Source organism: Mus caroli, chromosome 3 (genome assembly GCF_900094665.2).
Source record: "Mus caroli chromosome 3, CAROLI_EIJ_v1.1, whole genome shotgun sequence".
NCBI classification, from domain to species: Eukaryota; Metazoa; Chordata; class Mammalia; order Rodentia; family Muridae; genus Mus; species Mus caroli.
The window spans coordinates 94300395-94324289 of NC_034572.1; the positions used below are offsets into that span (position 1 = coordinate 94300395).

The 23895-nt window shown below is 41.9% G+C and overlaps 1 protein-coding gene across 2 annotated transcripts in view; it reads left to right on the plus strand.

Moving 5' to 3' along the window:
- The window catches only part of Gdap2 (ganglioside induced differentiation associated protein 2), a 44752-nt gene that overhangs the window by 10224 nt on the left and 10633 nt on the right, over positions 1-23895 (plus strand). For both annotated transcript variants that reach the window (XM_021158458.1, XM_021158459.2), the window contains 9 exons: positions 4666-4819; positions 5058-5146; positions 8838-8914; positions 12637-12796; positions 13914-14073; positions 16613-16689; positions 17352-17428; positions 19920-20059; positions 21973-22027. In XM_021158458.1, the coding sequence (XP_021014117.1) occupies positions 4666-4819; positions 5058-5146; positions 8838-8914; positions 12637-12796; positions 13914-14073; positions 16613-16689; positions 17352-17428; positions 19920-20059; positions 21973-22027 (989 nt within the window). The remainder of the gene's footprint in view (positions 1-4665; positions 4820-5057; positions 5147-8837; positions 8915-12636; positions 12797-13913; positions 14074-16612; positions 16690-17351; positions 17429-19919; positions 20060-21972; positions 22028-23895) is intronic.

Consider the following 23895-nt stretch of genomic DNA (forward strand, 5'->3'; position numbering starts at 1 on the left):
AAAAAAAAAAAAAGACAAAGAAAATCCGTTGCCACACACTAACCAGTGTCTCCATAGTAAACTGTGCATCCTTCTTTTTGTTCCTCCACTGCAAACTATTTAGTGATCCTGTGGAGTCTATAAGCTAGTCTCCAGCGCCTGAATGATCTCACTCTTTTGTCTCCAGTCTTATCCCACACCAGCTTTCGCCTTCAAAATTCAGTACTTGAACCCAAAGGATCTCTGATCACCACTTGCTCGCTGAAAGTTTCTCTGTGGTTTGCATCTGCTGAGCCCTCTCAAGTCTTCCTGCTGCCTGCAGTACCCAGATTCCTTTTCCTTCAGAAAGGTCCTTTGCCCCGTAGAATGTGCTCTTAGCCTGCAGGGAGATGCTTCTCAGTTGTGCCCTAACCTTGTTGTGATGTTATAGGTTGTCAAGGTGAGGACGCCGTCCTGAGCAGTGTGAACGTCGGCAGGCAGGAACTGCCCAGAGACGATAACAACATCTTGTCCTTTAAGTCGCTGAGAAATGAAATTCCCAGGGCTTTAACTGAATCAACTCAGAGCTCACACTCTTCCACTGCTTTGTCAAGAACAAATCATCAACATTAAATGAGGCTGTGCTTGCTGTGCACTCAGATTCCTGGGGAGACCGTGGAGCTCTTGTTGTTTGTAGCTGAACTACTTCCTTTAAGAGTGATAAACTGGGGTACACCTAAATGAAAAAGTATTGGGGTGTTAAGTGTTATAGAAGGCATAGTACTGAACAGTACAAAGAATCAGCCTAGAGAGGATTTGGAGTGAACACTAGTTATTCTCAAACCCTCCGGCAGAAGGGATGCTTTGAACAAGGATGGTGATGGCTATTTTGTTGCTGGGATTCCTGATCTAGAAAATTGAGTTGCAATTTAGCTTGGAATTTTTCTGAGAAATAGAGCTTTCTAAAAGTGAGCCATGTAGGATTTGGGCAGCCATTTAGCCCATCCTCAGTCAGTACAACTTTCACACTTTGAACTTGGTTATTTTCATAAATACAAAAGTTGTGGGTGTTATCCTTTGTATTCCATTATAAAGAATTAAAAGACCTGGGTTCGCTGGAATGCTTGTTCTAGCCCAGAGCACATATCTAGAGCCAGCAAAACAGGTCAAAGCCTGCACATGCACAGTAAGGAAATGCTGGGACCTCGAGTTGTTGCCTGTGTGTTCAGTAGTGAGCACACAGTACTGAACTCAGTACTGCAGTGTGGGCTTTCAGGGGTAGAAATGCATGTACTACAACCTTTGCCTGCTGTTTTCTGGTTAGCACGCTTTCCTTCCAGCATTCAGCAGCCTCTGTGCTTCGTTATTATTGTAGGGTTAGAACTTGCAAAGAAGTGCACTTGAAATGTTGTTGAATCATCTTTGGTAACTCAGTACCTCAGTGTTCATCAGCACGACATGTTACAAAGGGTGGACATCACATTCAACAGAACTAAGACCAGAGATAATCTTACTCAGTGAACTGGGTTTATTTTTCAAACCTTAAAACCCTTTCAGGATGATGTTTTAAATGTTTCTAACACCACTCAGCTTTCAGACTTTGGATTAGAAGAGACAAATACGTGGTAGGTGGGACTGGAGCAGCACTTTTGGTCATGATTTCCAGCATCCAGAGTTCTTAGGAACAATAAAAGAAAAGGGCAACCGGGCATGGTGGCACACACCTTTAATCCCAGCACTCAAGAAGCAGGCGGATTTCTGAGTTTGAGGCCAGCCTGGTTTACAAAGTGAGTTCCAGGACAGCCAAGGGCTATACAGAGAAACCCTGTCTCAACAAAAGGAAACGAAACGGAAAGGAAAGGAAAGGAAAGGAAAGGAAAGGAAAGGAAAGGAAAGGAAAGGAAAGGAAAAGGCTAGCCCAGGAACAAGATATGTGTTCCCTTTTGGTCAGAGGGAACTGGGTCTCATGTAGCCTAGGCTAGCCCTAGACTATCCCCGTCTTTGCCTCCCAAATACTGGTACTACTTGCATGTGCCACCAAGCCCAGCCTTTTTTCTTTTCAAAATTCTGATGTGAGAAATCTCTACAACAAACTAATTATGTATTTGTCTGTTACCTATTTTTAAAAATCAAAATAATACACATATCTTGTTGCTTTTAACTAGCAATTTTCTACTTTGGAGCCAATATAAAAAATAATGTGCATACAAGCTAAAATAACTAAAACCATAATATTCCTACCACTCAAATATCACCACTTCTGGCTCTTTCCATATGTAGTATGAAGGTACACACATATTCTTAGCAAGAAAAAGTAACTTCTTATGTGCTGCTTCCAAGAGTGTAATATACATAGCATGTTCTTTAGAAGACGCATTCTGCTATTTGGTTCCAGACACTAGATCTGAGCCTAAACTGTAGGTAACGTTTCCAGTTGCCCAAAAATGTCCTTTGAGGTTATTTAGCAAACCTTGTATTCAGTCAGGACACATCCTTGTTAGATACGGATTGAGAGAAGTCTGGCATCTCCAGAAGCACAAGTGGTCTTTAATCAGAATGGCTGAAGGTCTGCAGTCTCTGCATCAGGGGAACTAGGCACATTTGGTGTGAGATTTTGGAGGTTTATAGGATGAAAACATGGCAGGGGGAGGGGGGACTTTGAAGACTGTAGAGTCTATGTGCAGGTCAGTTCCCCTACAGTCTAAAGATCGATAGCAGCACGTTTAGTCTGTGGAGTTTCCATTCAGAGGCTCCCGTGGATGCTGTCAGTCACTCACCTTTGTCCAGAGTGTCCCAGGCCACCTGAGCTTTTAGGTCACTGACCCTTCTTCACTGCTTGATAGCTGCTCAGTTCCTCCCCCTTAGCAACCTCCAGAGATCACTAGGGAGTGAGGAGTGAGGTGCTCAGTCCGAGGAGGGTCCTTGCTTTTCTTCCCTATTTCTTTCTTTGAAGAACTCTTACTGCATGCAGCATTTTCTTGGTTTGTCTTTGTCTTCCATTTTGTTGTTGTTGTTATCTCTTCTTTCCTTTTGTTTTGTTCTCTGCATGGTTTCTTCAGCTGTTGTTTCAGCCCCTATTGAACTTCCCTGTTCTTACAGTTTCAGTGGTCTGTAGCGAATATGCATAGGTGCTGTTTTCTGTCCTTTGTCTAGTTTTTAAAACAACAGTCTGGTCTTGACTCCGAGGTCCTGCATCCTCTTGCATGGCTCTGCATTGCGTTTCTAGTGTCAGGACTCCTGGTCATTTTGTAAGTTTGTACCCTGCCTGTTTATCAGGAACATCAGTTTGTTTTGCCTACTTCCTCATTTCCTGGGGATCTTTCCATGCTAGTGGTGTTTGAGGAGGAACTGAAAAGCAAATGAGGCTTGTGCTGTGCCTGTCCTGCTCCTTTGCCTGCTTGTTTACCATGGTGTCTTATGCCATACTGGGTCCTTTAACTTGGACCCCAACTCATCCTCTTTGAGTGCTGGAATTATAGCTGTGGGTCACCGTGCTTGGCTGCTTAGTGCGTTGAAGCTGCTGACAGGGTACAGATGAGGTATGGCTTATAGATATTTAATTCTCGAGTTCTGGGATCTGGAAGTCTGGTTTCAGGATGGCGGCAGATTAGAATCTTCTGAGAGTTTCTGGGCCTCTTCACAAAGAAGAAGCAGTCTCTGGATTGCGTTGGAAAGATATTCATCCTATGAATGAGGATTCCAGCATGATCTTGTCTCATTCCTCTTACCTCCCAAAGATATATATATATATATATATATATATATATATATGCCTTGATGCCACCACATGCCACCCTGAAGTGTCAGCGTGGGGAGTGGGAGGGGCATGCATGAATTTACTCCATAGCAGCAAGGCTATTGGTTGGTAGGTCTCACATAGAGCAGACATGCCTGATGGTGGCAAGCAGCCAGGCATTTTCCTGACAGCTCCAGTGCCTTAACTGAAGCCCCTCTTTGCACTTGTGAGTGGGGTTCTGGATTCCAGAAACTCTTGCTCAGCAACTGCAAGAATAATCTTCCATTCTGTTACATCATCAGTGATAAAGAAAAGTTAACCTTGTCATGCTGGTGTGAGGAGGGTTGGGTGGTTTTGATCAGGTGTATACCTGAGCCATCTCTTTATAGTCCCACATTACAGCATGGTCTGGCAAGTAATTAGGAGTCTTTCTAGTGTTCTCCAGAAATAACAATAACAATAACCACTGCTGTATGTGTACACTTTGCATAATTTAACTCATTTGATCTTCTAAGGCCAGTATCTCTCTTAAGTACGAAATCAAAGCACTGAGGCCATGAACACACCCAGAATCCACACATGAACACTTTGGACTCTGGCTTTAAATGAAACAATTTGTTTTAAGTCTGACTCTGCCCTTCCTTGCAAAGCTTCGTACTGCTTACTCCATTTTGCAGGCTGCTAGCTTTCTCTCCTTTGCTAAGCCTGTTACCCATAGACCACTGACTTTTCTCCCTTCAAAAACCTGGATGATTCTCTGCTCTGTGTCTTCCCCATCCTGTAATCTAAGGTTGTGCTTATACCTGCTGTCCTTCTCAGCGCTACACGAACAGAAGGAACAGACATGGATGCCTGCATTCACTCCTACTTTTAGATAACATTCCTCACATTTCTAAATGCACTGTTTTATGCTTTGCATATTTGTGGTTTTGTAATATTTACAGGCTTTTATGTGTCCCCATTGTTTCCAGGTTGCCGAACTGGTGAAGCAAAATTGACGAAAGGCTTTAACCTAGCTGCTCGGTTCATCATTCACACAGTGGGACCTAAGTACAAGAGCCGCTACCGCACTGCAGCGGAGAGTTCCCTGTACAGCTGTTACAGAAACGTGCTTCAGCTGGCAAAGTACGGCCTGTTCCCCACATGCTGTTAGAGATGCCTCACTGTGGAAAGCAAGCTCTGAAGGGCTTGCAAAGTATCTCTCAGAGTATGGTTAGATTTTACATTAATGTAACTGTCAAATAATATAGTACATTTATTGGTGGGGAAGGAGAGATGCACACTTGTGTTTTGAGAGTACTTAGGGATTATGTATGTATAGAATTGTCTTAGTACAACTTTTGGGTTTTCTGTCTGATTACAGAGAACAGTCTATGTCTTCTGTTGGCTTCTGTGTCATCAATTCTGCCAAGCGAGGTTATCCACTAGAAGATGCAACACACATCGCTCTTCGTAAGTAATGATGGAGATGCTACACAGGCATCAAGTCCTTAACGTCTTCCGTTACTAGATAAAGTTCTAACCAGAGAGCACCATGGCATTCTGGGAGACTTTGCATTGCTGGATGGCAGAATTCTCAATTAGTGTGGTATAATACCTATGTATTACAGCATACCTATGCATAACGGCTTACTGAACTTGCTCATTAAGTTTGAAAATAATACCAGACTAGAAAAATTTTTTAAATTTAAAATCAGTTTATTCTTCTTTCTTTCTTTCCTTCTTTTTTTTAAAATTTTTTTATTAGATATTTTCTTAATTTACATTTCAAATGCTATCCCCAAAGTCCCCTATACCCTCCCCCAGCCCTGCTCTGCTACCCACTCACTCCCACTTCTTGACCCTGGCATTTCCCTGTACTGGGGCATATACAGTTTGCTAGACCAAGAGGCCTCTTTTCCCAATGATGGCCGACTAGGCCATCTTCTACTACTGATTAACCTAATAAGTATTTGAATCAAATAATAATTTTAACAGTTTATAAAAATGCAACAAAAACAAGTACATAATGTATTTGCTTAGTGTTTTTCTATTTAGACAGTTGTGACCATGGGCCTTTATATGCCCACCCCAGTTCCTGAATAATGACATGGATAGTATATTTATTCATAAGCTGTTGGCCTTATAGCCGGGCATTGTTTCCTAGTCTTAGTTCTGCCACATGATGTGTTAGTTACCTCTCCTTCATGCCTGGCCTGTTTCTTCCTTCCTGTCCAGCTGGCTGAATCTCCCTTATCTGATTCCTTCTCTCTTTCTGTCTCTCTATATTCTCTCTCTCTCTCTCTCTCTCTCTCTCTCTCTCTCTCCCTCCCTCCCTCCCTCCCTCCCTCCCTCCCTCCCCCCCTCACCCCGCCATTTCCAAAAGTTCCACCTTACTATTCTGCTTTTTGCTATAGTCCATAGGCGTTTTATTTTTACCAATCAGAAGGTGATGGAGAACAATGTTTACAATATATTGAGTTAGGAGATGCTTTATAATAATAACAATACCAAAGTCTGAACAGCAACCAGATCTCTAAGAACAGAAATCAGCATTTGAACATACAGTGTACAAAAACATCACCCAACAGACAGCACCATTCAGAAGTACTCCTTTAATATAGAACTGTGTGCTTTGCTTTAAAAATCACTGAGTCCAAACTGACCTGTATAGAAGTTTGTATAAAAGTACAGTGTTGGGCTAAGGGCACACGTCAGTGATAGAGTATGTGCTTAGGATGTGTGGGTCTCTGGGTTCAGTTCCCAGAAGTAAAAACTAGTACTCAGCTTGAGAGTCCATGTCCTCAGAGCATTCCCTACATTTAGCTTACTGTCACAGACATTGACAAAGGGTCACTGTCACAGACATTGACAAAGGAGGACATTTTGCTTGAAGCATCAGTGGTATGTAGATATGATGCTCATCTTCAAATACCTGATGGGCTCTCACTGTGGCCTTAGGCTGCAATACATTTTTGAGCAAGGGTTCTTCACAAGGGTTGGGCTATCATCATAACCTACATTGTACATCCATCAAAAGTATGCTGCTGTCCCTTATCCAAAGCAGTGTTCAGAAGTACAGACTTTAAAAGATATCCCGAGAGCTTAACAGTCCTCATAAAGGTGATGAGTAAGAATCCTAACCGCAGATAGCAAGATGTAGGCATGTTTCAAGGGAGGAGCTTTGGTTACTTTGAGATAATACTGTGTGTTAATGCGTTTCTTGTTACCAGGATCAGCGCCTGCACACTTCCTTAAATACTGCTATGTGAATTCTCTATGTGCATTGTTCTGGGAAAACGGTCCAAAGGGTTGCTTTACTACATAGTAATACCTCAGACCAACCCAGTTTTAAGAGTAATTTACAATAACAGATAAAGATCAATAGTGGGAAGATTCCTTCTAGGAATGTAATTGGCAGAAAGGAAGCAAGTCACTCTTAAAACTGAGCTAGTCAAATTGTCTGAGGGCCATTTCACCTGAATCTTAAAGGCGGTAGAATTATTCAGAACAAACAGGGACAGAGACACCAGTGTACTTCTGGAATTTGACAATAATGAATGGCTTGCACACATTTACAGTGTGTGCTTGCTAAAAATGAACCCATTGACATATGTCATTCATTAATAAGCAAGATCTTTCTTGCTTATTAAACTATTAGCAAAACATTTTTATACAAAAACCCAATGGCTTCGTGTTCAGTGTACCAAGACTTTATAGTATCTTTTTTCCCGAGTTCATATTATGGTAAAACCATAAACCTCAGCAGTGAAGTAAGATTACTGGGTTACTTATTCAAAAAGAATTATGAGTTACTGGTCTGCTGTATTCTGTCCTATCCAGGAGCAGCCAGCAGTGAGGCAAGAAGTCCATGGTGCTAGTTCTGATTGTCCACACTTAAGCCTTGAAGGTGTTAATATCCTGGATGTCACTTTCACTAGTTATAAAGACAAAGCATGTGACATCCTGTTTGGCTGCCAGGCAGAGGACCCAGCTGCAACTAGAAGGAGCAGTGTAGACCAGAATGCCGAAATCCTTGAGTCATGAGGTCAATCTCATTCCTCTTCCTGGCAGAAGTCTCCTTCTAAATGAGCACCATTGAGAGACTTTGATTGGATTTCTACTTGGCATTACCTTCCATAGGAAACATACATTAATGTTAAGGGGCAGTTACATAAGAATGTCAAAATTTTACATAATGAAAATAGTATAAGAGAAAATTTATTTTAGGAAGCTGTTTTAAGGAAAAGGTTGAAAGCAGACCAGGGAAAAAACAGATTTGCTCCTAGAGCACTCGAGAGGACAGCCAAGGCTACAGAAAAACCAAAAAAAAAAAAAAAAAAAAAAAAAAAAAAAAAAAAAAGAAAAAGAAAAAGAAAAAAAAAAAGAGCTTGAAAGCAACTGAAAGAGGAAGGATGGATATTTGACATGCTAGCAGAATTAAAAGATTGTGCATGGAAACCACGTGACAGTGTGGATTGAGATAAAAAATAAAGAGAATGACAAAGGAAATTCAGAGCCAGTAAGGTGGCTCAGCAAGTAAAGATGCTTGCTGCCAGGTCTGATAGCCTGAGATCAACCCTGGAACCCTGTGGCACAAGGACAGAACTAACTCCTGCAAGTTGTCCTCTGAGCTATGCACATGTACCATGGTGCACACACACCATGATGCACACATGCATTAGGATGGGATAGAGTAAGAATAAGATAACTTTGGTTTTGTACGCAGGAAACAGGCTGAGTGGGACACCTCACACTGTAGCTGAATGAATACAAAGGCATTGTGCTTTTCATTTGTACTAGATCATTCTGGCCAAAGGGAAGCCTCAGAGAAATGCAGAACTGGATAAAAGAAAGAGGTCTGGACTCAGCATCTTCTGTAGCTGGCCACTGTCACAGACACTGTAACTAGGGCAGCAAGAACAATAAAGCCATGGCACCTTAGGGCCACTGGAGGACTGAGAGCAGAAAGGATATGCCTGAAAGGGACCTCCGAAAACTGTCTGCTACAGTTGCTCTGAAGGGAAGCATCCCGGGCTGTGAGAGAAGCATGTGGCTGGCTTTTCTTGCAGTGGGTAATTGAGCAGATCCTGATGAAGGGTAGCCCATTACAGAAATCAAAGCTTGGCTTTAACATTGAATATCTTTCCATTCTCTTCTTTAGGTACTGTGAGGCGGTTCCTAGAGATCCATGGGGAAACCATTGAAAAAGTAGTATTTGCTGTCTCAGAACTCGAAGAGGTATTTTACTGATATGTTTTTGCTTAGTTTGAGTCTTAATTCTACTTGTGTTACCTTCATGTGATCATCATCTGTTCACTGAATCTGAAGCAGATAAATTTAATGCTTTAAATAAACTTGTGGCAGTGGGATTATGCTCATTTATTGAAGAAGAGATATAATGGAAACTAAAGCAGTGTAGAAGGAACCCACATTGTCCAGTGTAAACCACGCTGTACTGGTTGCCAAGTCCTCCTGACTCTGCTTCAAGTTTTGGAATCACAGGCATGCACTACCCAGCTAAAAAGGAGAGTTTAACTCCGTTTTCCTGCTGGGCTGTTGTCTTCCTAAGGGAAATGGCACAGGTCAGCAGTTCTGCCTGCTGCCTGCACTAGCACCCAGGCTGTCGCCTTGTAACCTGAGTACTAGGTAGGATTCTAGGGTTTAGGAACATGGCTAGAAAATCACTGCTTTGCCGGCCAGGCCTTGCTGTCTGACTGGGTGCAGGGAGTAGCTAAGCCGATGGGGACAGGTTTATATGTTTTCTTGTGAGTGGTGAGTTTATTTAAACTTGGGCCATGTAGAAAGTCAGATCTTTGTTTCTGTCTCCCTGGGCATCCTTAGCTTGAGAATACTGTGTCGTGCTCAGCTTTGATAGTTCTGCTTGTGTCCTTCAGCAGTCACTTCGCTTCTCAGTGCTTTGTGAAAATAGGGAGGAGGAGGGGAAGGGAAAGGGGGGAGGAGGAGGAGGAGGGTTGGGTGGTTTGCACAGACAAGTCGTATTCTCAAGTGTTTGATACTAATTTTAGGAGTCAGGTGGTCCTGAGAAGGGCAGCATTCCTTAGCTAACAAAGTTTAAAGATGAGAAAACATGAAATACACACAATGTAAAGAAAAAACACATAGTTGACTCTTAGGTTTTTTTTTTTTAAAGATTTATTTATTATATCCAAGTACACTGTAGCTGTCTTCAGATGCACCAGAAGAGGGCATCAGATCTCATTACGGATGGTTGTGAGCCACCATGTGGTTGCTGAGATTTGAACTCAGGACCTTCGGAAGAACAGTTGGTGCTCTTAACCACTGAGCCATCTCTCCAGCCCTGACTCTTAGTTCTTAAAAAGTATTATACAAATGACCATGATAAAGAAACTTCACAACATTGACCACTACAGAAACTCAAACCAAAACTACAGTGAGATACCACTTCACTGTCACAAAGCCATCTGCCAGCCACATAAGAAGTTACAGTATAATACAGCAGCTTCTCCCCCCACCCAACCCCCTGTTATTCAAGACAGGGTTTCTCTGTGTAGCCCTGGCTGTCCTGGAACTCATGCTGTAGACCAGGCTGGCCTCGAACTCCTTGAAAATCCGCCTGCCTCTGCCTCCCAAGTGCTGGGATTAAAGGCGTGCACCACCACCACCCAGCATACAGCAGCTTCTTAAGTATATACAGAAAATATTTAAATGTTAACATGAAGATGAATATTAAAACAGTGTTGGTCGGTCAGTAGCCAAAGAGAAGAAAGTAGTCAGCCTCAGACTGGAGGAGCAAATGGAGAGCATACATAGAATAGAAAGTGTTCGGCCGTGGAGGGGTGAAGTGTAGATGCCTGTAAGGAGGTGAGCCTTGTAGCAGTATGCTAACTGGAATAAACAAACATAAAAGGTCACAAAGTGTATTCTGTCTTATTGAAATGTTGAAAATAGTCACATCCACTGACGAGAACAGTCAACAGCCCAGGTTTTGGAACTAGGAGCTCTGGGGAGACGATTGCTGGGGAGTTGGGGTGAGGTGATGTCAGTGTTCTGGAGGTAGACAGTGGTGATTGGACAGCGTTAAGGGCATCACTTAGGTAACAGTCACTGACTTCTGTATTTTCACCAGGTTAGTTTTATGGTATATGATTCTTCAAAATTCTGTGTGTATGTGAGTATGTGTGTAAGTGTGCCTGTGCCCAGTGTGCCGTGATACATGTGTGGGAGTCAGATCAGCTTTGTGGAATTCGATCTCTCCTTCTACCTTCTGTGCTTTTGACAGACTGATCTCTGGCCAGGTTTGCACAGCAAGTACCTGGGCATGCTGAGTTTTTTCTTTTCTTTCTTTCTTTCTTTCTTTTTTTTGTTTTGAGGAAGGGTCTCTCTCTGTAGCCTTCATTAGCCTGTTACTCCCTATGTAGATCAAGCCAGCCTCAGACTCAACAGATTTGCCAGTCACTGCCTCCCAAGTGTGAGGATTAAAGGCATATGCCACCACACCCAGCCTATCTGGGTTTCTATAAGATACAAACCTGATGTCTCCAGGTGTCTGTTTAGGAAATGCTATAGTTCTGTATGTAATACTGGTTTCTTAAATGATTTAATTGACCGAGATACTCAACTCCATCACCTGTATGCTGTCTTCTTTTAGTCCTTTTAAAAGGTTTATTCATTTTATTTTTTGTTTATATGTATGTATGTGCATTCAGGTGTGAGTACCCATAGATGCTAGAAGAAGGTGTTGGATCTCCTGGACCTATAGATAGAAACAGTTGTGAGTTGCTCTGTGTGGATGCTGGGAACAGAACCTGGGTCCACTGGAAGAGCTGCAAGTGCCATAGTCTCTAACCTCTCTCCAGCCCCTGTAGTTTAGAATCATTTCTGAGTGATGTCGAGTCACGATGCAGCAGGGAGTAGGGTGCAGAAGAGGCAGGGTGACTCAGCAAACATGGAAACAACCAGCACACAGCACCTTCATTTGCTCTGGTGTTATCACTGATCACAGGGGTCACACATGGGAAAATCGATCGTAAAATAGAGACTACCTTACTCTGTTTTTATTTCAGCACATTGCAGTTACTGTATTAATTTTTAGTTAGCTTACAAAGTGATGGGTTTCATCATCTTCATATCATATTATTATATTTTGTTATCATTCATTTCCCACCTCCATTGCCTTCATTAGTTTTTAAAATTAGGTTTATTTGTATATTTTATTTTGGAGGAGGCTGGGGGAAATGTGCATTTGGAAATCAGAGAATGCTCTTCAGGAGTCAGTTCTCTTCATGTTAGTTAGGTCACAAGGATCAAACTTAGATCATCAGACTCCATGGCCTTTATCTAAGAAGCCATCTCACAGGCTCTCATTATTTTTTTTTAAACTTCTAAGAGTGAGTGAAAACTATCTGACCTTCAGAAAATAGTTAGAAATATTTCCAAAAAAATGAACAACTAGCCAGGCAATGGTGGCACACACCTTTAACCCTAGCACTCAGGAGGCAAAGGCAGGTGGATCTCTGTGAGTTTGAGGCCAGCTTGGTCACGTACCAGGACAGCCAGGGCTACACAGAAATCCTCTCTCAAACCACCAGCCCCTGCCCCCCTCAAAAAAAAAAAAAAAAAAAAAAAAAAAAACAAACCTGAAAAACTAAATGTGGGTCAAATAGAGACTGGTACACTAGCTTCCGAGTATAGTGCCTGTGCTTCCAAAGTCTAGCAGACGGGGTGTGAGTGTGGGTAGGAGTGGCAGCGTTCACAATCCAGGTTTGGTGACCTGGACCAGGGTGAAGCTTTCCTGTGACTTGACTGGAGGCTTGATTCTCCCTGTTGAGTATAGGCCAAGCGAGGCTCTTGAACAGCTTGCATCTGAGAGGGGAGTGGTGAGGCGTGGTCAGCAGAGCACGTGGACCACAGTCATCACCGTGTGGGCTTGCTTTTGCTCTTCACTGTGTTTCACGCAGCGCCTTACTTTTCTGACACAGGCCACTTACCAAAAGCTGCTACCTCTGTACTTCCCAAGGTCGTTAAAGGAGGAGATCCGGTCATTGCCGTACCTACCTGCAGACATTGGAAATGCCGAAGGGGAGCCCGTGGTGCCCGAGCGGCAAATTAGGATCAGTGAGAAACCCGGTGCCTCGGAGGGTGAGTGCTGGGGTTCTAAGCTCCTCATCTTCCTTAATTAACATACAGGTTGTGGGTGTCCTTTGACAGCTTCATATAGACATGGCAGATTTTGCTTTGTCATAGCCAAGCCTCTTTCCTCGCCCTTGTTCTCCTGCTGGACCCTTCTCGCAGTGCTCACTCCCACACACACTTTCTTTCATGTTACATCTGTATGAAATCTGGATTCCTCATAACAAGAAACCAAGTGATAAGTGCCTTTCACCACCTGGCTTATTTTCCTTAACGTAATGATCTCCAGTTCCATCTGTTTTCTACAGATCATAATCTCATTGTTTATGGTGACTAAAACTCTGGTGTCTATATGTATGTGTGTCTCACACTTCATCCATTCATCTCTTACAAACATATAGGCTGATTCTAGGTCTTGACTGTTGTGAATGGTACAGGGATAAGCACAGATGAGCAGTCTTTGGAGTATATCTTCAGGAATGATAGAGTTGAGTCAAGTGGTAACTCAATTGGTAGTTGTTTTGAGGAACTTTCATAGTGATTTCTATACCAGCATTATGTAATGATTCAGCATTTGCCTTCCTTAATTTTCCCCTTAGGATGCTAGGGTGTGGGTAAACACCAGCCAGCAAAGACATAGGCCTTGTACTGGGGATTTGCAGGTGGACATAGCAACACGCTCAGCTGAGTGGAATTTGGAGACTGATGATCTGTTGAAGCAATAGTTGAGTATGTTACCACCTTACATTTTCAAGTTTTGAGCAGCTTTAACAATTCCTCTAAAAGTCACAGTTAACATTAAAAAGTAAGCTAAGAATACTATAGCCATGTTATTTCTTTAGGTTTTATACTCAGGGGGGTTGAAAGTTATAGGCAGAGTGTATGTTTGGATGGAAGCCTTTACATCTATAAGATCATGAACCCCTTGGCTGGAGACTTGCCACATATACTCAGTGCTTGTGCTGATCAGAAATCAGCTTAGGGAACATACTGCTTCCTTCTCTTTCATTATTTCAGTCATGTTCTTTGTTGTTGTTGCTCTTGCTGCCTTAGTCTTTCCTCCTATAGCACTCACAGTTTTGCTGTCTACTTTGTATCTCTCTGCTGATGGAACTTTTTGTTGCAGACAATGAAGAGGAAGATGAGGATGAAGGCTTGGGAGTGGATCTGTCTTTCATTGGCTCTCATGCTTTTGCTCGGATGGAAGGAGATATTGACAAGCAAAGAAAGTTGATCCTCCAGGGACAGTTGTCTGAAGCCGCCCTGCAGAAGCAGCATCAAAGAAAGTAAGACAGGCTTGTTCCATAGTTAAATGGTGTGGGTCAGGAGGAGGATCTGAGCTCCTTTTGTTTAACCTTAGCGATGACCGAGAAGGAGGTCCTGTCCGCATTCTCTAGATGCAAAGCCAAAAGTTGAGTCAGTTAGTGCGGGGAAGCCTGTGGTCAGATGTGTGTCTGCTTTTAGAGTTCTTACCCCCACTGTGGGCTCTAACTGATGTGCCTTCATGTGATCTAAACATGGAAATTAGGAGATGGGAAAGTACTTACAAGGCTTCTGCTTGCATTTTTCTTATGTTAAAGTTTTCCTCAGCTGAAGAGTTTTATGTCACCCCCACTTATGCTAAGGATCTTTGCATTTCTCTATTTTCTCCAAGGGTTTCTAATACTAAAGCCATCCTGAAGAAATCCTTTTAAAATCATAGATGGAACCTTTCCCAAAGATTAATAGTAAAGATGGTTACTTTCCAATTTTTATAAGAAAAAAAAAGTAGGGGCTGGAGAGGTGGCTCAGTGAGTAAGAGCACTGACTGCTCTTCCAGAGGTCCAGAGTTCAAATCCCAGCAACCACATGGTAGCTCACAACCATCTGTAATGAGATCTGATGCCCTCTTCTGGTGTGTCTGAAGACAGCTACAGTGTACTTATATATAGTAAATAAAGTTTTTAAAAAAGAAAAAAAAGTAAAATGTACATGGCTATCTATTCCCTCATAGGGCTGGTAAAGGATAGTGTCTCACAGGCTGTGAGCAACAATGATTGCAGTGAGTGATGCAGTGAGTGCACTGACCTTTGAGTGTTGACTTTGCCCCTCCCCATTCATTTCTCTGAGCATCTTCTCTCCTTCAGTCCTACCCATTCTTCAGGTTTCAGATGAAAGCAAATGTCTCTCAAGCCTCACCTGTTGGGTTCAGAATGCCTGCCTCTGCTGCTTTCCTTTTTCACAGCATGGCATAGCGTACCAATCTGTCTATAGGGCACTTCCATGGTGCCAGTCTCTAGGCAGTGAATGGGAGTTGGACCCGACATCTCAGCAGTCCCTTACAAACATAGAAGTTTTATTTCCTTGAGCGCTTCCTATGACATATTTCCATCATCTGCACCTCTGTTACCCTTCCCCACCCACCCCTCCCTCTCTCCCTGAACTCCTTCCCAGGAAGCCCCTCCTCTTCTTTCATGACTGTTCTGTTCTGTAGCCCACTGTGTTTATAAAGTTGCCTCCATGAGCCTGGGAGGGAGGTTATTAACTGGATTCCATTCAGCGTAGCCACAGTGACCGCACTGAAGAAAATGGCTCCCTCTTCCCCAGCCAGAATTAAAATGTTGTCTCCTCAGTCCCAGGTCTTTACTCTGATTTTATTTGGGAGAAGAAGCAGATTGGCCACTAGAGGGAACCAGTAAACAAGCTTTCCAAAGGATGAACCAAACGACAGGCTCAGTGGTTTCTAAACAGAATTAGATGCATCCTCTCTAGAGGGGAGCCTAGGAGAGAGGACCAGCATTTGGGGTGTAGATAAATAAGATAATTAATTAATTAATTAATAATAGTTTCTAAACTTGGTCGAGTGTAGTGCCATCTGGCAAACATTTTTCTTTCAGTAGAAAGAAACTGGGCTCCTTTGCCGAATCATGGTGATGTGAGTGTGCGTGCGTTTTTAAAATGCTCACGTCATGGCTTATGGTTGTCTCCTTCCCATAGTGGTCCTTGCTAGCATTGCCTGCGACGCTAACGTGACATCTCACACAAAAGCATCGTTTCACTAAGTATTAAGTACTCATTAAGCCCTTGCTCACATACCCAGCACTGTGCTGGGTACCTCTAGTAAAGCAGAGACTAGCAAGAGCCCTGCACCATGCACACACACAAAAGCTCCGTTTCATTTATAGCAAGGGAGGATACAAAAGGACATAACTGAGTGCAGGATGCAGCGTTTGCATCAGGCCTAGAAACCCTTGCATTTCTAGGCTGAACAATGGGCTTTATCCAAATATGTTAGTTATTGAACTTTTTAAAATTATTTCTTTTATTTTTATTGAAACTAGATTCTCCTCATACACTACATCCCAACCACAGCCCCCCACACTCCTCCCAGCTCCCTCTTAACATCCCTCTCCCTCCCTCCTCAGAAAAGAACAAGCCTCCAAGAGACAACAGCCAAACAGGACAAAACAAGATACGATAAGACAAAAACCCTCATGTTAAACAGGACAGGGCAACCCAACAGAGACTCTTCTTGTTACATTTTGTAGTAAGGAAAAATAAGAATATTCTTTAATTATGTTGTTTTGAATACTTGATGTTGTAGCCACTTATCTATATAGTCTTTACTTACAGTGAAAAATTTTTCAAGTTGTGGCTATATACACGTTTTCTCATTGTGCATCTATCAAGGGCTTGCAGTTCTGCATGGGGCAGTGGCCTCTAATTCTTTGTTGTAATGAAGCCTGAGTTCTTTATGGTCAGAAAAAAACATTAAAAATGGGTTCCATTTGTTAAAAAGTAACTTCCAAATGTTTGCTATAATGCTTATATCTTTTATTTATCTAGTTATAATCGCTGGCTATGCCAAGCAAGATCTGAAGACCTGTCTGATATTGCGTCTCTGAAAGCTTTATACCAAACAGGTGAGCTTAATGATCACTTATTCTTGCTAATTAAGGATCTGACTGTGCTCTGAGAGACTTGGTTTTCTCTGATTTTCTCTGTAAATACAGTGTCTTGTGCTGACATCAATAGGTTTTGGACATCAAAAGGATCTTAAACATACTGTATCAACCTCTAGTGTGTTCTTGTGGTCTCAACAGTGCCTCTTTCACTTTGTTCCTGGGATGCTTTTTCTGTTAGGATGTTTTCTGCATTGTCAGTACAAACTTCAAACCTTACAGCACTCTCCAGTCCCCACTTGCTCCACTGGGTTTTGTTTCAGGCATTTCCTGCTCATTTTCAGTTGAGAACTTTGGTCTCCTGGGTCACTAATATTATTAAAGTTATGTTGAGTTTAAGCAAAGTATTTCTTTAAAAAAATAAGAGTATAGGTTATGCTGATTTAAAATCTTTAAACAATGTTGGCCAAGAGTCTGGTCAAAATCTCATAAGAAAAAAAAAAGTATTTTCCTAACAGTCAAAGAAATCTAGTGGTATAATTTGAGACGCATGTGCATCTCATTTCTTATTGTTTGAATTCCTTTATGTAGTCAGATACATAAAGTCAGACACATGAAAAGACCAGGACAAAGCCTGGTCTTGTATTAAGGTTCTTGGATCCTGATTGCATCATCTCTTTCAGGTGTAGATAACTGTGGCCGCACAGTGATGGTGGTAGTTGGAAGAAACATTCCTGTGACATTGATAGATATGGACAAGGTGAGTCATAAATGCTAGGTTGCAAAGCAGGTGGGTGTAGGAAGTAAGAAGAGTGCCAGTGTTGGTAACTAGGGTCGCAGCACAGGTGAGATGAATTATGGGTCTGTAGGCCAGCATCCCGAGAAGCCATATGCATCATTTCTCGTAAGTTATGGCTCGCTTGTCCTCTATAGGAAAAACAGACACCAGAGGGCTCTGATTCTACTCCAGAAGCACAGCCATTCTGTTTGGATATGATGTAACTAGCAAGCTTTTGGTTAGAAGTACCCTGCATCCTAAGTATACAGACTTGAGAGCTTTTTTGGAAAAAAAAAAGAAAAATTAACACTTAGGTATCTGTTTAAAAAACATATACCAGAGGTGCAGTCTATCCCAGATAGCAAGAGAGTATAGTCCTATCATCCCTTCATATGGGGCCAGAAAACAGAAGTCGGTGATCTTAAAAGAAAAAAATAGTTGAAACTGTTAAGCAAAAGGAAGAAATTGTTCAACCTGACTAGTAATATGTAGAGGCAATTCAAAATGTCGTTTCTCACCCTGAGAATTAGAGAGAACTTGCAAGTAAGTATTGTCAGCAGAGATGAATTGAAAATATAAAAGCTGTGTCCATCGACCCAGTGATTCTAGTCCTGAGACTTTCTAAGAAAATACTCCCAAGAGGCGATGTAGCTGTAAATCCTGTAACTGCTGAGTGTGGAGTCCTCACTGGAGGGACAGCTGAGCCCATGAGCTAAACAGAGCTCCCCAGTCAGCATTCTCGGGGCAGCACTAAGTGCTCAGTACATTGTTACAAAAGAAAAGGGCGTAAACAGGGCATGTTGGGGTACCTGGAACAGGCAGGGGGAGTGGATATGATACACTGATTATATGTATGAAATTACCAAAGAACAGACCAAAGATATTCTATTATAATCTGTATATATATATATATATATTCCCCAAAACAACAATTCCATTACAAAATAACTACAGAAAATAAGTTGTGACTGACCCATGTGTATTAGCCATAGTAAACATAGCACAGTTAAAACTGAGACAGTACGTGCAACATTAGGACTATAATTCCCCGTAGCTGATTATTCACAAGTAGAATGTTCTGGGACCCTTAAGGAATATGATTCTAAGATGCTACAGGTACGCATGCACATACACACGATTAAAAATACAATTAATCTTTTTCTTAAGAAGGGGGTTTTCCTGTTTTGAGGAGAATTTGTCTTCCACGGGTTTTTCTTACTGACCAGCCCTATAAATAACAATAGAATAACTTAAAGATAGAGAATTTGAAGCCAAAAGGAGTGTCCTAGTTTGCTTAAGTGTAATAGTAAAAAAATGGATAAAAAGAACAAAGAGCTAGTCTGATAAGAAGAACAGTGGGAATATTAGGGGTAAACTTATTCACAAAGAGGAAAAATTCATCTGGTAAGAATTATGCTGTCTGATTCTGCATGTAGCTCTTTGTGTTCTTGATAGTCTGTGTGACATGCACTCTTACCATCAGCAGTGTGACTGACATCAACAAGAACACATAACCCTGCATTTGATTTTGCTGAGTAGCATTCCAGATATTATGATATGTCGTTTTGTATCTTAAAAAATGAGACTTATTGTGAGGTTTAAGCATTAACAAAGCAACTGTTCTTAATGTCCTCCCCTGCCTACTGTGCCTGCAGTTTGTCTCTAATCCATGTTAATGCCAAGGACTGTGCTGAGGAGGAATTGGAAAACAGCCTGGTTGATTAATCCCTTCAGTTGGTGTAACTTAGCTCCCTCTTTGCAGTTGTTTACAGCCGAAACCCTGGGTCACATCAGCCCAGTGCTTGGGTTATATTTCTCATTTCATTTTTAGTGTCTCTCTTAGATTTCTTAAAATAGAATACATCCCTAACCAAACAGGGTCATATTAGATCATCTTCGAGTTCTAGAAGCGTTACCCACTGTGTTACCAGCCACCCACAAAGGCCGCCACGCCACTTCATTCAGATAAGCATTAAAAGTGCTAAGAAAATGAGCTTCTGTGAGAGCATGGAAGGAGGGGCTGCACACATCGGGTGCTCTGTGGCTTGCCCTGAGTCTGTCTGATCAACAACGTAGAGATCTTGATGGAATGCAAACAGAAACTTCAAGAATTAGAGATTTTATCAAAATGATAAGAAGTACTAAACCTTAGTTCTAAATGTTTTGACACCATTGTCCTAGATAGGAGAAACCTGGTAGCTGATCCAAGAGCTTTTCCTGGTATCTGAAGATTTATTTCAGAGGCCAGAGGTTAATTTTCCTCTTTCTTAGAGCATCACAGAAAAGGACTATGCCACAGCCTTTGAGAGTCACTAAATGCTGGGATTCACTTTCTGAGAGAACTTGTTCTCACCAACCTGCTCTTTCCGACAACAACTCCAGGAAGTTGTAGATTAATCTTACGGGAGGGGCTTCCTATCTTGACCTCTGTGGAGTGAACTCCTGTGAAAAGTTTTTTTGTTCTTTCTCTCAGGCCCTCTTGTATTTTATCCATGTAATGGATCACATTGCTGTGAAGGAGTATGTACTGGTGTATTTTCACACACTGACCAGCGACTACAATCACCTGGACTCCGACTTCCTGAAGAAACTCTACGATGTGGTTGACATCAAGTTAGTTCTTTTTGGAAATTGTTTAGATAGTTTTTACCTCTATATTTTTAACACTAAGCAGTAGCAGACATTTGTAAATATTTCTGAAAGGACATTTTCTGTGACAAAGATTTTTATCATAGACATTAGAGACTTTAATTATTAGAAGTCCTGGTTTTGTAGTAAATAAAACTCATTTGTAATCTTCTCGCTTTGGCCACTTTGGAAGAGGTTTGGTGTCAGAGCCAGTCTTTGTGTATAAAATAATGGAAGTACAGCCTTGGTTGCTGTGGTGTGTTAGTATAGTACATATCTGAGTATACTTATCGACATTATTTAACTTGATCCTGTAGCCAGTGAGTCTGTTGGGAGAGATACTAGTAGCAGGTTCAAGGAAACTTACCCCTGTGGTTATACATAGAAATAGAAACTGGACATAAACTCACAGGCAAAGGTTTTCATTGGGACAAGAAGAGGAGAGGAGCAAGAGGGAACTCAGGCTGTCCACTGACAGAAAAGAGCAGGCATTTATGGGGGCTGCGGGGAGAATTTGAGGCTGATTAGTCATGAAGACTGAATCTTATTATATTTCTTTCTGTGGTTTAACTGGACTTTCCCATGTAAGATAGGATCATCTGTCCTTGTCTCTGGAACTATCCTGACTTTACCCTGTACCTAGAGAAGCTTTCCCTGTGGCAGGGGATGAGGGGCAGACACAGTCCATACATTGTTAACAAGGTTGACAAGGGAGGAGAGACACTGCATATAATGGACTTTATGGCACTGGAGCCTGTCGTTAGTCCCATTCGCTGTCCCTGTGTCTTTTAATGTTTCTATACCGGAAGGTAGAAGAAAAAAGCAGTATTGGTTATTTATTGCCCAAGGTATCACAATTTTAATACAGAATTTAGATTTAATAGACTATTGACTTGCTGCTAGAAATTTTTCATTAAATTATGCTTACCTTGCTATAAGGATTTTCTGGGTGATACATTTCCTAAATAAAAAGATTATTCTATCCTCTTGGTTGGTATTTTATTTGTAGCATCACAGTATCTTTATTGGTTAGGTTGAAAAACCATTATACAGTTAGGGAACAAAGAAGGTAAATTACCATAAATTTCCATTGCCTTCCACCCACCATTAAATCTCATCTTAATTAGCAATACTAATGCTTTCATTAGCTAACAGACACTTATTTAATGTGCTTTAAAGTATTTTATAATGAAGCTGTACTCCATTGTATACCTACTCCTGTTTCTAGCTAGCCCTTCAACTGACACAGCCCTCAGCTAGTATAATTCTCCTGCTAGTTCTCTGAAGTCCTTTACAATTGACATCTTATGACTCACTGGTGATTATTAAACTACTGGACAACAAAATCTTAAGATGTACCTCCTAAAACATGCTTGGGGTAGTTGGCTGAGGCCCAGGTCAGGTTCTAGGCGTTTCCTCTTGATCATCAGGTTATCAGAACAGTGGCTCGGACTAAGTATAAACTACAAAGCTTTCATAGACTTTCCAGATCAGGCAGTAACATGACTATAACTTTTACTTTCTAACTTTTACTACAACTTTAGTGATTTCAAGGTGACTTAATTATATATATTTGAGTTCAGAGGCTCCATCATGGTATAAAAAAATAATGTATAATTTTTTAAAAGTATAATTGGTTTTGTTCTTCCTTGAGGTAGCTCTTTCACAGTAAGAGGCAGCAATTAGTGCTTCATTTAAAATGGGCAGTTTAAATAATGAAATGTTCATTTAATTATTTTTGACATTTTACCCCAAAGTCGGTATAATAGCTGCTACTGCTTTAAAGGTATTTTTCTCAGTGTGAATATATTTATATACTCAGGTAAAAGTGTTGATTGCCTGCAGTAATGAGTAGTTCTAATTGTTACTTATGCTGACTCTTTGTTTGTTTTGATTAGATACAAGAGGAATTTGAAGGCTGTTTATTTCGTTCATCCAACATTCCGTTCAAAGGTACAGTGTTTGTGTTTTTACTAAGTCCCAGACTTACACGCACTGCATGCTCAGGATGCTGGAACTGAGGACTGGTTTACTGTTCTCATTGGCTGACCTGTTGTTCCTTGTGTCTGCTGTGTCTGCCTCTGGTATCCTGAACAACCCTGTCAGCCACAGCTTCCCAGTCTTTACCTTCTTGGACTTCTTATTCATTGAGCCATGCTGTTAGCCTAGAATCCACTCTCTGCCCTCTGCTATGGCTAACCCTTACTTGTCTTTCACATCTCAGTTCAATAATCGCTTTCTGTGGGTCTGAGCCCTTGCTGCCTGATCCTGTAGCTAGCGGATAGACCCTCCCACATGTCACTTACGGTGTCATAGGTTTTGATCACTGTGATGATTTCATTCTAAGTACACATTTAATTTCCTGCCTTCATGTGTGAACCTGTGGGGGCTTGAATATAGCTATTTTACTCACAACTATTTCTTTAGTGCTTGTTCCTTCACCTTTACCTCATCAAGAAATCTAGCCCTTATGTCATACTTCTTGCTTCCTATGTCCAGTCATGCCCACACTCCACCTCTCCATCCATTCTAGTAACTGCCTACCATAAATGATAGCCTCTTACTCTTTCATCATGCCTGCTGATAAAACTCAGATGAGAGAAAGTCTGATTACTATGCAAAGCCTTAATGGAGGAATCCTAGCGCTCGCTGGTTTGCAGGCTTCACTGCTACAGCTCTTCATAGGGGTAAAGTGTCTCAGGTGGCACTTCATTCTCCACAAGCCCCCTCTTACTGGCTCCTCCTCCACAGATTGCCTTGCCTCATCCGTACCAAAAGCATAAGGCATTAGCATAAGGAAAGGAACTCTGTGCCTCCCCTCCCTCTTCATCCTGTCACTTGCCACCTGTGGCTTTCCTTTTCAGTGTCATAGAAATGTGTTCCTTCTTAACAAAGGACAGTTGGTTTCTCTGCCGTGTTCCAGTTTCCATAGTAGTAATAACTAATAGGGTTAACAATTGTTTTAAGTATTTCCTTCATATACTTTCTTCCTGCATTATCATTGTTTATAGAGGACTGTATTATAGAACATTCCAAACCTCTTTAAAGAAATTAGCATCTTTTTCCCACTTGACTGGATCTAAAGCACCAACTTACTTCCCCCACCTTCCTTCCTTCATTTTTCTCAACTTCATGTCCACGATCACCTCTTAAATATGCTCCACCTGTCATTTAATACAGTGCACTTCCCTGTCTTCATGTTACCTGTCTGGGTTTATTTGAAGCTAACTTTGCCTGGTGTCTTTCCTGCTTGTAGCTGCCCTTTCTCTGTTGCCTTTTGTACAGGCTGCCTCTGCTAATCCTTTGAGCCTCAGTGCTCCTGAGTCTCCTGTCCTCACCTTCCATTCTGTACCTTATTTGTCCCCGTGTTTACCTAACCTTCAAGACACATGCAGTGCCTCATGCTGTGGTTGGGCAGTCGCAAGCCTGACGTTTAGGAGCAGGGTTTCAGGGGACCTAGGTTCTAATCTCTGTTCTATCAGTCTGTTTTGCTGTCTTGGGTAAGTGGTATTATCTTTTATACTATAGGAGTGATGCCTGCCTCACAGTGCACTCAGAAAGATGAAGTGAGTTAGCACACCAGAACTTCTTAAAACAGTTCTTAACACAGACGCTCACACTGCCATCACCTTGGAACTGTCTCACACAGGCATCCGTTCAGTGTGGGCTTGCTGCACAGGCTGCAGACCAGGGGCTGTCGTGCCAGCTAACACTGCCATCACCTTGGAACTGTCTCACATAGGCATCCGTTCAGTGTGGGCTTGCTGCACAGGCTGCAGACCAGGGGCTGTCGTGCCAGCTAACACTGCCATCACCTTGGA